Source organism: Rhodnius prolixus, unplaced genomic scaffold, assembly GCF_049639745.1.
Source record: "Rhodnius prolixus isolate KJV_2025 unplaced genomic scaffold, Rpr scaffold_1, whole genome shotgun sequence".
In the NCBI taxonomy this organism is placed as follows: Eukaryota; Metazoa; Arthropoda; class Insecta; order Hemiptera; family Reduviidae; genus Rhodnius; species Rhodnius prolixus.
The window spans coordinates 13,388,089-13,402,021 of NW_027411581.1; the positions used below are offsets into that span (position 1 = coordinate 13,388,089).

The 13,933-nt window shown below is 33.7% G+C and overlaps 1 protein-coding gene and 1 long non-coding RNA gene across 19 annotated transcripts in view; one reads left to right on the forward strand and one right to left on the reverse strand.

Moving 5' to 3' along the window:
* Window positions 1-13,933, reverse strand: part of LOC141454744 (uncharacterized) — a 405,562-nt gene that overhangs the window by 305,882 nt on the left and 85,747 nt on the right. For 2 of the 18 annotated variants that reach the window (XM_074129421.1, XM_074129333.1), the window contains exon 1: window positions 13,047-13,479. The exons of 13 other annotated variants lie outside the window; for them this stretch is intronic. In XM_074129421.1, the coding sequence (XP_073985522.1) occupies window positions 13,047-13,227 (181 nt within the window). In that variant the 5' untranslated portion in view covers window positions 13,228-13,479. Of the gene's footprint in view, window positions 1-13,046; window positions 13,488-13,933 lie in introns of those variants that run through there. 3 more of the 18 variants (XM_074129577.1, XM_074129317.1, XM_074129521.1) reach the window with 3 other exon arrangements.
* On the forward strand, window positions 9,672-13,146 carry LOC141454941 (uncharacterized). Its single transcript, XR_012459060.1, has 3 exons — window positions 9,672-9,714; window positions 9,798-9,964; window positions 13,023-13,146. It is a non-coding gene; the product is annotated as an uncharacterized lncRNA (long non-coding RNA).

The following is a 13,933-nucleotide window of genomic DNA, read 5'->3' on the forward strand; positions in this document are numbered from 1 at the left end:
TCAGCTGTTGCCATTCTTTACAACAAAAATATTTCCCTCCAAAATAAAATCGTCAGTCAAACCCAGCAATCAAACCTATTAGTGTAATCAAAACCATTTCCAAATAAATTAAATACGAACACCAAAAAAAAATAAAAAAATGCCGACGCTGTTTTGACGCCAATTTTTTGCAATTAATATGAAATTTCTGCATCAATTTTTAAAATAACCACTATTCATGGTATACCTTTCGAAAGGTGTTTGTATGTAGATGTTTTTCCATGAGCAGTGCACATTTTAAACTTATTTATAATATTTTTGAGAAAAATGAAGTCAAAGTCAAAAAATTAGAAACTTGCTATTTCTTATGTTTGGGCCGCAAAATGGAACACTTGATATTATTATTTTGGAATATAAATTAGGTTATTTAATAGGAAATTTAACCTTCTTTCTAGTGAGCTTATTGAAATTGCTGTAGCCTTTGTAGTTTGAGAAATATAGACAACCGTTTGCTAAAAAGTAGTAAGACCTTGAAACAACATAAAATTAAAAATATCTATAAAAACGGAGCCGAATCGAGCCATAGTTTATATAGAATTTTTTGTTGCAAATGATGCCCAGAATCGCTTCCCGAAATTACGGTAGTCTTATGCTGAACATCCTGTTTAAGAACTTCAAGGGAAATCAATGAAATTTTTATAACGGGGGGAAAATCTATAAAATGGAAATCCAATTGAAAAATGTTAAACAAAACTATATTGAGGATGGTTAGTTGCATATTGTTTGAGGGTACCTCCAGAACCGAATAACAAATTCTGTCTTGAAACGATTTATAATTCTGACTCAATCTTCCTTTCAACCTCAAGTTAAAGAGATACAGTGACCAATTAGTAATAACCAAATTTTACGCACTCAGAGAGCTCCAAAACAAGTACATCTTATAAAAACTGGACATGGAAAAACTGCAATACTTCCTCTTAAGACAGACGGGATAATTAATTAATTGAACTCAATTGACTTCTTTAGCCCGTATAACTGCTGAAGAATGAAAGTTCGTCAATCGAAGAGATATAAAATTATGATTAAATACAAATCAATAATAAAAGCATTCTCCCACTTTCGGCCATGATATCTAATTTTATAGATAGAAGCTAATCCCTCCCGGTAAAAAATTAGAGCATATTGCAGGGCGAAAAGCTAATATCGGACACAGGTGGGTTGGCCAGCTGTGCAACTAGGACGATTTACGAGCGCAATAAGTGAATATCTCTGCTATAAACAGGCTGGGAAGTAATAAAAAAAAGTTTTACGTTTTATTGTTATTCAGTTGGCAATTTTCTTTCTAGAATTTATTCAATTTAGAGAAAATAGTATTCTAGCTTGATGATAAAAGTGGCGGGAAGTAATAAAGTTTTTGAAAAATGGCGGGGCCATCAGGTACATACATATGTATTACTTGGCCGTTGAATGGATGTCTGCTAAGATTACCAACATGGGTAGGAAGATATCCGTGTTACAAGTTGGAAGAATTATTACGGAGTGGTTGTTGTTGCCAACCTCTCATACAATATTTCCTTCGCTATGTACAGACAGACGTACGTACAAGGCAAGTGAACTAGTTTACTCGGCTACATGATGACCTGTAGGCTCTAGCTTACACATGGTCCGCTTGTGAATGCATCGCCGTGTGCCACTAATACGTGTCACAATGCTCATATAAAAGGATCCTCTCTAGATAATATAGATTCTTTACTCTCTTCTTCTTATTTTGTCTTGGTCTAGATGTAAATCATTCACTCTCCACTACCCAACTAGGAATAAAAAAACTAAAATACCGGCTGTAACATTCTTCGCATACAATCTTAGTAAATTATTACTATTTTTGATTTAAGAAGGGTCAACATCTAAAGTCAATGGCGCTTGGAGCTTTATTTCAGTGCACTGCAGGCTCTGGGCAGTGATCTCTTGTTACAGTATCCATTGCCGAACAGTGAGCTGTAAGAAGCTCCTAGGAAGAAAAAAATCTAAGGGCCAGCAGCTGGATTCGAACTCGAGATATCCGCGCTCGGATATATGCTAAATATTCAGCTAATCTTCACCCTAATAAATAATTAATATTAAATTTCAAAAATTAATAAATATCAACCTATTTAAGATTAATTTTTTGTTCTTTTTCAGTTTTTATTAGGTCTGAATCTTAAATTCATGAATCTTAATGAAAATGTACTGGCAAACATTATATTGTCATTCAATTCAATTTTGTTTATTTGTTACAGGGGTAGACGACTCCAATACATAGGAGCATGGTAGTATTTAGGTACAAATTAATCACATATACTGACAAAAAACAAAAATGCTGAAAGAGAAATACAAACTCAATAGATGAATTATTTATATAGAAACATGTACGTAATTCTGACAAATGGACAAAACAATTTCATATCCAAATTTGGCATATCCAAAATTATTTATAGAACTAATATTGATGTCTACTGAATAGGGAAGAAACATTCCTAATGATAACTTCCACAAAGATACAATCTACAGCTTTAAAGAGAATGCTCACGTCAGTGTAAGCTGATCGCACAAGAACAAACCGTTTTGGGTGGGAAAATAACAACAGGAATTAAAAAAAAAAAAAAAAAAAAAAAAGAAAGAGAAACGAGACGAACACGAAGTTATTGCGCTGTTTTTAAAAGCGGGCGGAAGAACAATTTTTTTTTCGACATAGAATCCTTTCCGTTCACTCTTCACCGATGATGGCAAGCAATGAGAAAGTTCCGGATGTTTATGCCAAGAGAAAGTAAAACCTAGAAATAAAGTCAGCTGTAGGAAGATAAGAAATCTGCATCATTACAACTTGAATTTCAATATTTAAGGAATACATATATTAAAAAAAAAAATTAAACTCTCATTTACTTTCAAATTGAGTTAATTATTAATGTATCAATCATTTCGTGACCTAAATATTCCTTCTAACAGCATCTTACGCTTTAGGAGAAGTGTAACAACCTAATTGGAGCCATCTACTTTTAGCCTATTATTCAAGATTGCCAGATTGGTTATCTAGTATGTACTAGTATTTAATTAATATTAAATTAATTATTAATAGATACATTAAATTTAATATTAGATCTGTATAGATATGTATGAAGCAACTAATACGTCATAATTGACACGAAAAAATGTTACAGGCAATCTAAATAATAATATTGAAATAAATATGTATTCATACTAATTTGGTTTGATTAATATTAAATTTAATTAAATTAAATTCATACAAATTAAATTCTGATATATTAATTTTTTTTTTTAGTTTTTGAAATTTCACAGTTACTACATGTTTTATTAATAATTAATTATAAATCTATATTTGTATGTTAAACATCAGAAAACCGTCCAATTAAATTCTGAGATGTTTAGGGGTCTGTGACGGTTAGAATTACATAATAATGTAATCTAGTAGTGTGTTAAACTTTTCTGACCTTTTGGGTACTAAAACCATAAATTAATTTAATATAAGTAAATAAGTAATTTAAAAAAAAAAAAAGTGTTAAAGGATGGAGAATGGAGTAGACTGTTTGCTTAAAGGGAGAATAGTATCATCACACCTAATATAATAATAATAATTCTATTTTATTAATGTTAATATAAAAACAATTAATTTAATTAGATGGGTAATAAATGCCCTTTTTTACGGCTACAAAAGAAGCGATCTAGCGTAAGTAAAATATTATTTGAATAAAAGAAATAATTGTTTCTTCTTATTGTGTTCAATAATTTGTTCTGAGAATGTAATAATTGGTATTTAAGACGCACTTGGTATCTACGGCCATTGGCGCCGGACTTTTTTTAGAGTACTGCGGATCTGTGGACAGTGTTCTCTTGTATAACAAAAATACTACTACTACTAATAATAATTAAATTAGGAAAGGCTTTGCGCTGGGTGCCATAATGCAGACTAGTGGAATATTTTGAAGATTATTAGGAATTGTGGCAAATTAGATTAGAGTAGCTCCTCCCGTTATACGCTAGAAATAGAGCTTAAGAGGACTCAAAGAGCTTTCAAAAAAAACATGCAATCCTGTTTCCTCTACTTTCTGACGAAACCTAAACAGGATATCAGGACCTCTCGACATATCTCAGTCTTTAGTGGCCCGGTCAAGAGGTCTAAGATCGATCGTCCAAATGGTCTTGCAAGAATATTCTGCTCCCACCCCACCAATTCTGCTAAACTTTGGAGGTTCCATGATAAGATATTATTCTACGTTAAATCACGTAAAGGACCTCTTCCACCCAGTCTAAGCGATCACTTCCTTCATATTGTCAAGAAAGCCTATTTAACCAGGCACTCATACAAAAAATGTCCTGTTTTGGACACTACTTCCCAGTCGAAGATCCCAGCAGACCCACACTAACTTTCAGCCAACTATTTATGACTAAATACCTATAAGACCGGCTGACTGATTAGGGCAATAATAAACATTACAATTTATTTTACGCCCGAAAAACTGACTGGGATCAGCCACCAATTACCTCCATATCCAACCTTTCCCTGTATTGGAGCGCCATTAATCTTAGATCATTCTATTAAGCTAGTTGCCACATCCCATTCACGCAAAGAGGTGAAAATTGAGGTCAGCAAAGATAGGAATTTTTTAAAGACTTGTTTAATAAGAATTTCAAGACGTGATCTCTAGCAAAATAGAGAAGAGTAATATGAGAACCATTTATATTTCGTAATCCATGAACTGGGATGAAAACTTTCTTTGTACGGGCGCACCTAGATGATGTCAAAAAGGAAACAAAAATATATATACATATATATAAACTAACCGAAATCTTTGAGAGAAAGAACTTTTGACAATCTTCAATTATGCATGTTAAAACAAAATAACATATACCTCTTACAGTTTTGCACGCGCCAATTCTATATCATTATGCCTTCAAATTCTACGTTCTATTCGTCATACTTGTTCTACGAGCAATTTACAATTCATTATGCAAGTGTCCATAGTTCAATATACCCGTCAAAACTAGAATAGCCGTGCAAATTCATAAATGTTATTATTTTATTGTTTAGCAATATTTACTGGTATGAGTAGATATGCGATTTTCATTTGGCGCGAATTTCGCAATAGAAGTTTTTCTTCAAAATTAATGTTTTCGTAGAAAAAAAATATATATTTAGTACAGTGGCATTTCCGTTCTACTGACTTCCTTTGAGGTTACAATTTCAGATACGATTGATAAAGGGCAAAAAAACTTTAGGAATCGTAGCAAGAAAACGTCGTGTTCACATCATTGCTTTATTTAATATTATAATTTGGACCAGGCTGTCTTTCAAAGTCCACAGGTATTTTAATTGACAGAAGAATGTAAGAAAGGAGACATAAAATTATTAAGGAAGTACTCGTATTACTAGAAACTTTTCATCAACTGATTTTGTTATTTAAAAAGATGTAACGCTAAAATGTTTACTTACTTGGCAAGTAAGTATTGTTTTTATTCACTCGAGAGTTTTATGATTACGAAGACAGTGTTTTAAAGGGAAATTTACTGTACCACTAGAATGTGTCAATCTGCAAATTATCTTCATTAAAAAAAGTGATAAGACAAAACATTTGCCTTACTCCTACATTTGACAGAGAGAAAACCTAAAATCTATGCTTAATTTTGTTAATTACTTCATACATTAGGAAATAAGGTTTGCAAAAACAATTAGACTGCTGAAACGCTAAGGCTAAATCATCCATCAGCAGGAATCAAATCTCATTGCAGAGATAAAAGAAAAAAAAAACAGAAATTGTATAGAAGGTTCAGCAGAAAGAGAACCGTGGAAGTTGAGTGAGGTCGAACCACGATGGACCGGGATAAACCGGTTGTTGGTAGACCAAGTGTGTTGCAGCAAGACACATAACACTGTGTACATCTTTAGCAGCAGACTATCTACTGCTAGCAAACTTCCCATATAACTGCACCAAGTCCATTTGTACGCCCATACATATTTTATGCTGAAGGAAACGTTGCATCTATTATGTTCGTAAAATACTCAACGTAATAATGAAATCATTTATTTATTTTTTGTTAATTAAATTATGTTTTAAATTTTAAATAGTAAATAAGTTACTGCATTTATATTCCAAAAACAGATTATCTATTCTAATTTTATAACAGAAAAATAAATATCCAACCGAAATTTCCACAAATTCTTCGCTTATTATAATGTTTTTGTGACGCAATGGAAACCTGTTTAGGTTAGAACATTTTTTTTCGGCACAAAAAAACATTTAATCAGAAATATTGCTGTTAAAAGGAAAATATTTCTGTGCATTTAAATGAAACAAAATATGTTTAGTTTATACTATAAAATGGTAGAAGAGAAAACGAACCCAAAATAGAAAAATGATGTATCGGATAGCATGGCATAAAGGAGAGCAATAATACAAAAATGAATTAATAAAATAAAATAAATAAATGAATAAATGGTCACCAGTCCATACCAATAGGCAACAATTACAGGGTTAATGTGAATCAACAATTAACATGAACGAGTTCATTCCGTTATTTAAAAGGAAAAAAAAAGAGTAAATAACAGAGAACTATGAAAATTATCAGACCGTCTCTACACAGGAAGCAAAATAAATTCAACTGCATACCTTCCACGTATGTGTACTGTTTCTTTAATACGACTGCAATGAGTATATATTATTTAATAGAAAGTGATAAATAATATATTTAATGAATTTATTTGATTTCTTAACCTTTTATTTACTGAACTCTTAATGATCTCGGGAGGGAGAATGAAAAATTTATAAAATTTTCGAAATTGTATTTAAACGGAAATCAAGATTCCCACGGGACCAAAAATTGTTTTTAGCAAGTGGCCTCTAATTGGTTGGTTGGTTGGTTGACTGTGTGTGTAAGAGAGAGTGGTAAGCACCAAATCTTCTTCGTGTGAAGACCCGCACGACTTTCCCTTGCTCTAATTGTACCAATTATGAAGTTCCTTTAAATGTTGTAGTCTGCCTAAAATAAATGCAGCTGTAGCTGGAATAAAAAACCCCTTGCTTATACTCGTATAAATCCAACTTGATCCCATACTTAACTAAGTCGATTAAACTGCATCCTACCGTACCCTGACGAAGTGGATATATGTAGATGAATCCTTCGCAGGTATAAATCGTTAGTTCAAAGAAGTTTCAGCATCGAAGATATGCCCCCTAAAATCTCTTGAAATTGGAAATCAGGAAAGGTTCATACGAGGGTCGTTTGAAAAGTCCGTGCAAAGTCAGAGAGATAGCACCTCTGGCGCGTATCGAGGTTATGTTTAGTTAGTAGCATCTCTTGGAAGAACACACACCAAGTTTCAGCCAGATCGGTCTATTTCTTTGTGTTTGGCATTCGTTTGAATCGAGGAAGTCGAGTGATTTTCAAAAAATGGACGAAAAAGAATTTCGTGTGTTGATTAAATACTACTTTATGGAAGGCAAAACGCCTCAGGAGACTAAAGAGAAGCTTGATAAACATTATGGTGACTCTGCACCTTCGATTAGAACAGTTTATAAGTGGTTTCAAAATTTTCGGAGTGGCCATATGGGCACAAGTGACGCTGAACGTTCTGGACGCCCTGTTGAGGTTACTCTCCAGAAATCATTGATAAAATCCATGATATGGTGATGGATGACAGAAGAGTGAAGGTGCGTGAGATTGCTAGTGCTGTGGGCATCTCGAATGAACGGGTACATAATATTTTGCATCAATATTTGGACATGACAAAGCTATCCGCAAGATGGGTGCCGCGATTGCTCACGCTTGACCAAAAACGAAATCGTGTGAAGTGTTGCAAGGACGGTTTGCAGCTGTTCCAGAAGAATCCGCAGGAATTTAAGCGTCGTTTCGTCACTGTCGATGAAACATGGATACATCACTACACTCCTGAGACTAAAGAACAATCTAAACAATGGGATACCAAGGGGGAATCTGCGCCAAAAAAGGCGAAGACCGTTCCTTCGGCCGGAAAGATTATGGCGACTGTCTTTTGGGATTCGCAAGGAATAATCCTCATCGACTATCTGGAAAAGGGTAAAACTATTACAGGTGCATATTATTCATCGTTATTGGACCGTTTGTAAAAACCGAGCTGCAAGAAAAACGCCCACGATTGGCCCACAAAAAAGTCCTTTTCTATCACGACAACGCACCAGCTCACACCTCAGCAGTTGTGGTCGCAAAATTAATGGAAATAGGGTTCCAACTCGTTTCACATCCCCCTATTCTCCAGTCTTGGCTCCTTCGGACTACTATTTGTTCCCCAATATGAAGAAATGGCTGGCGGGAAAAAGATTTTATTCAAACGAGAAGGTGATTGCAGAAACGAATGGCTATTTTTCAGACTTGGACAAATCCTATTATTCGGAAGGGATCAACAAACTAGAGCAGCGTTGGACGAAGTGTATAAGCCTAAAAGGAGACTGTTGAAAAATAAAAAAGGTTTACCCCAAAAAATTAAGTAGTTTTTATTTTTGCACGGACTTTTCAAACGACCCTCGTAGATAATATCGTTGATTCTTATCCATCGTAGAAAGCTTGATTATTGTATCCCTGATTTCATCTAACATCAATGTTAGATCAATCAGTTTGGGTGTATAGATTTCTCAAGTCCACTTATGTTTTCGTAACGCACTGCAATTGCTGAATGTGTGACGGAGGTTTAATGAGGATCATGTGTTTTATTCAAAATGTTAATGTACAGCAAACATACATCCCTTGTGACCCCCCTTCATTCAGTCAGCTAGTCGGAAGATACATAATAGAAGTCGAAATCTCTACACCTGAGATTAATTTACCTCTGATGGTGAAAGAAGGTCCGAAACTGGTCAGGAAAACATGCGAGCAACGACCGACAGATAAACTCTTGAAATATCTATGATCTTCATTATCAATTAATCAGTTGGAAAAAAAGAAAATGCATTTATTTGGGAGTTACCGCAGAAAGATCCAAAAGAGCCATTACAGTATGATCTCTGATTCCAACACTTGACGCAATCTTAAAGTAATAAGAAAATCTGAAGAGCGAATTCACTGAATATTTTAGGTTTATGCGATTTTTATTCAAACGGCTGTCATTAAATTTATTACAAATTATTTAAACAATAAATGAATGTTAATCCACCATCGATTACAGAAACATTTTAGATGGATTCTGGGCTTTGAATGGAGTTAGCTAGACTTAGACTCTACTTTGAAGTGCCACTTCATTGCAAGTTTCTATCTAACAAAGTTTGAAATGTCTGATAGTTTGCACCTTTAGAATGTTTGATTCTATTTCCAAAGTTCAGAGTTTTTTAATTTCCGCAGTTTGAACATCAGACGGTATTTTATCTACAATCACTATTGCTTTAATCGTCTTATCAAAGTCAATAATTTTATGAAAATTTTTTAATTTGCTGGGAGTCAATTTTAAAAGTAAAGAAATAAAAAAATGCCCCTTTACAGGGAAGAACTTACTCAACATTGAAAGCAACCAAAATTTAGTAAAAAAGGATTGAGGCATTAAAAATCAAATTAAGAGAACGTTAAATTAATGAATCGTTCTTTTCAATTTTTGCAACGATTTGGAAAACGTTCCAATGGCTATATTACTTTTTTAAATTTTAATTGAATAATTCTTTAATTATTGATTCAATTTACAGGGCTTCTGAAGAGTTGAATAGACTACCACTGCAGTACAGTGTACGTTTTTACCTATTTTACTAATGTTAAATACAACTCAATTTGCTAATAAAAAAAGTTGTATTATATTTTTATATCCATAGGTTGAAAAACCGTCACACTAACCAATAATCACCAACAATAAACTAGTCTGTGCAAACTAAACAAAGAAATGAGACGATAAATGGCGGCCCCCAACTTGACCACATTTATGTACAAAACGAAGCCACAAAGATAGTTTTACTGGAAATAAAAAAAGAGTATACACAAGGTATTGCAGACTGACAGACAAATCATGTTTCAAAATTATGAATAGTAAAGTTTAATGAGCTGAATATTGTAGATGCAAGCTTCTAGGCACTAATGAACCCCCATTAATGTTACACAACAATGTGTGAAGCTGATAAAAATCGAATTTTGAACAATTATTCTTTACAAATACATTATTAGTCAATGCTTAGAGTAATGGACCTTCAATTAAATAGTTTTTTTATAACAGTTAATCACCTAACAGGGAGATAAGCAAACTAAATATTATTAAAACTTTAAGTAATATCTGTACAGAGAAACTTCTTTAGATCTGATTTTTGGTGTCACAACGCCAATGACTTTCTCTAACTGGATCGTGTGGATAATTTACTTTGAATTTTCACAGCCACCAAAATTAAACTTAAGGAGCAAGCAAAGACGAAACGTGCGAAACTGCTTTACAGACTACTTGTTACAACGACGCTCCTAATTGCCCATAGAACTCAAATATACAATACTATCCTCAAACCTAGAGCTGTGGGGTTCAGCCAAACCTACAAAAATACGGACAGTATAAAAAATCTAATCAACATTACTCTGACAGATAGTTGACGCTCCTTTATAAGTGACTAACCTCACTCTTCACAGCGACCTCAACATCCCTAATTTGTACAACCAAACATCTAAACGAAACCATACTGCTCTCTCTAATTGTTATAATCGTTCTGTACAATCTCTCGCCTCTACTGAACTGCCAGTGGCCCCCTGAAACTTCCTTGAGAACTGAAGAACATCATCATCATCATCATCATCATCGATATCCTACCGCAGGATAGTTTCTCTCCTCCTTCATGTCTTCACGACCATTTACATCGTCATCAACATTTACTTACTGTATATATTGAAACGCAGTTTGTAAATAAATAAAGAACTTCCGCAGGAAATAAGCGTTTATGAAGCCATCTAAGTCCGCAAAATAGTCTGTTGTTAAATCAGTATGGATTAATTCAAATCGTCAATAATCTCCGTCTTTTCATTGTGGCTTTATCGGTTGATTTGGAGGCCTTTCATTAAACGGCTAGCCATACCTATTTCATCACGTTTCTGACATTGAAAGTTAAAACTGATTTAATTTTGTTTAAATCACATGGCCCGGTGTTAAAAGTTTTAAGTTGTTTTATTGTTTAAAGGTTAAAGTGAAAAGCTAGTAAATGTTTCTCTATTGAAATGGCATAGTAATTGAAATTTACTATTTTCCAATTTTGTGTGTGTGTTTTTTTAAATGATATTCTTCCAAAAGTATTTCTTTGTCCGGAAATAGAAATAACAGGATTAATGTGTCACCGACCTCCGAAGAGAGGAATAGTAACATTTTCAGAATTAAAATTACCTTGAGTAGAGATTCTTCTTAATGTCAAGGACTCTCGATTTGCATCCTTTTTAATTGTAAATATTTATGAAGGTGCTTAGCAATACGAATTTATTTATGAACATTTTCAATTAAATTAGCTACCATTAAAACAGAATACGTAAAATCAAAAGCAGTTGCACACACTGATTGCTAACCAACTACGAAGATATGGATATGGAGTGTGTCTATTTATTGTTGCAAATTAAGTAAATCTCTTACTCAAACTATTTCTAAATTGTTTTAAAACTAGGCTAAACGTGTAAACCATAATAAAATATAGAGGTGGTGATAGGTTTGTGATAAGTAGACTAGCTAAGAGGTTGGAAACTAGCTGGCTAAGCAGAGATTAACTTCGCTGCAGCTCTGTTCACAGTATCTGCCCTAGACAACCTGCATTTAAATCATAATTAACAGCTTTGTTGTATAAAATGCCGAGTTTAATAGATAGGCGTGAAAAGAACCAAAAATACAGAGTATTTCAGGTGCCACGGTAGCTGAGCGGTTAGAGGTGAGACCTGCAAAGCTAATACGTATTGTGTTACTGGGTTCGATTCCCGGTCTTAGGCCTTGGATTTTATTTAATGATTATTAAAAGAAATTTGCCGTGAAAGTATGTTTACTAATCGCCTCCGTCCAGGACCCCTAATTAGGTAGTTGGACGCAAAGCTGGCCTGAAAAAATAGGCAATTACTTTACAGATTATTTCTTTCTTTACAGGAAATTCGTGGGGAAACCGCAGACTATGCATGTATCGTTGCGGCTCTATTGAAAATTTACATTTAAACTTGAGAGATCTTAGCACGTTTTTTAGTCTTAGAGAGCAGAGATGGAATGACTGTTAAGACAAATCTGGAGGTTCCTTGGTTAGGAATGCAAAGCGATGAAGTTTGTGGACTCTTTGCTCTTAAGGGATTGCCTTAAATCAACTCAGTCTTCATTTCATGGATAGTTCTACCTCTCTGGCCATTTATGTACCTTTATTATCAACCACTCGATATCTCCTTACCTTCTTTTTACCGGAGAAGCCAGGAAATTAGAATACTAGATTATAGTCGCGGAGCTTACAGTTTATATTCCTTAAATTTTATTGATTTTCCCCCTTAAGAGTTCTTAAATAAATGAAGACACCTAAACGGTCAATTTCAATTCTTATTTATACTTAATTTACACAAAAATTACCTTTTTGTCTTAGAAAGAAAGAATTGAAAACAAATTCACTTCAGGCACTTACAGTGCAATGTGCTATGCAGATTATCACGCACGAATGAGTACAAGTTCTCATTGATTAAAGTTTTCAGAGAGGGAGAGAGAGATAAGGCATTTTGGTTTGTTTAATTTAAATTAACTAAATTAAACTAATTCTCCCAAACATATTGACAAACTTAGTGAGAATGAGCTTCTTATCAACACGTCTTGATAAGATTGTTTTTCATTAAATATTTCCCCCAAAGAAAAAAAAAAATCTGGCATTGTTTGAGCTTATCACAGTTTCCAAAATGAGATAATAATATGCATAAATAACTTTAATAATGTAAGCAAAACTTCCACAACAATTAGCTTAATAAGCAGATTTAAAAAAAAAGAAAGAAAAGACCTTATCTCTTAGTCAGCAATGCTATATAATTGTTTGAAAAATGAACAAATTTTTACATATCTAAATTTTTTTTAGAATAATAATTGACAAGATACTGACATAGCCAGACACTTCCTTCGGGACCACCGCTTAACAGATGCAAACTGAACTGCAAACCGGCTAAATCTCTTTTTAACTGAGTACTATCCATATTGAGCACACAATCTGGTAACAACAACAGATGATCTAAACCTTCTTGAGGGCCTTGGGAGGCTGTGGCGACGTGAGTAGCGGCAAGCATCGCATCACTCACCCCACTGACACCAACACTTTCCGCCTTCTTATTCAACGTGATTTCTATATTCGCAACTATTCAAATCCGCAAAATTTTTTACTGTTTCACTTAAAACAATTTTAATAAAATAAAATTTAAAAAAAAATGGTATATGTTCCACTACAAGATGATTAGTTAATTTATTGTAAGCTAATAAAATCTAAACAAAACAATGACTGCTTACAGTATTTATTTATACTTATCATCGCCCGGACAGCTACACGACCCAACTGTACGGGCCAGACTGCTCGGACATGTTCCTAAGCATCATTGCCCCTCCAGCTCAACAGCCGACTAGCATCGACCTCTTACGGAGCAACACGAACGTTATCTTATTTATTTTACAATTTATATAATAACCGGTATGTAATTTAAATATGTAGATTTATTATCCTTTATTTTATACTATATTTTAATAAATTTTATTTCCCCCACCACGATTTTTTAATTTTCTCTTACACTTTCAAAGAGGGCCTTTTGCAATCATGGATTGTTCTATTTTACGTTTTGGATGGAAAAAAACTTTTGAGGTTTCCAGTGACAGAAAAATTTGAAAAAGAAAAAGGAAATGGCCTCTGGGTGAACCACGGATCTGACGTCAATAATTACTCAAGGGGGAGATGAGCAAGCAGTTTGATTATTAAAAAGTATCCCTAAAGAGAGTGTAATAAAA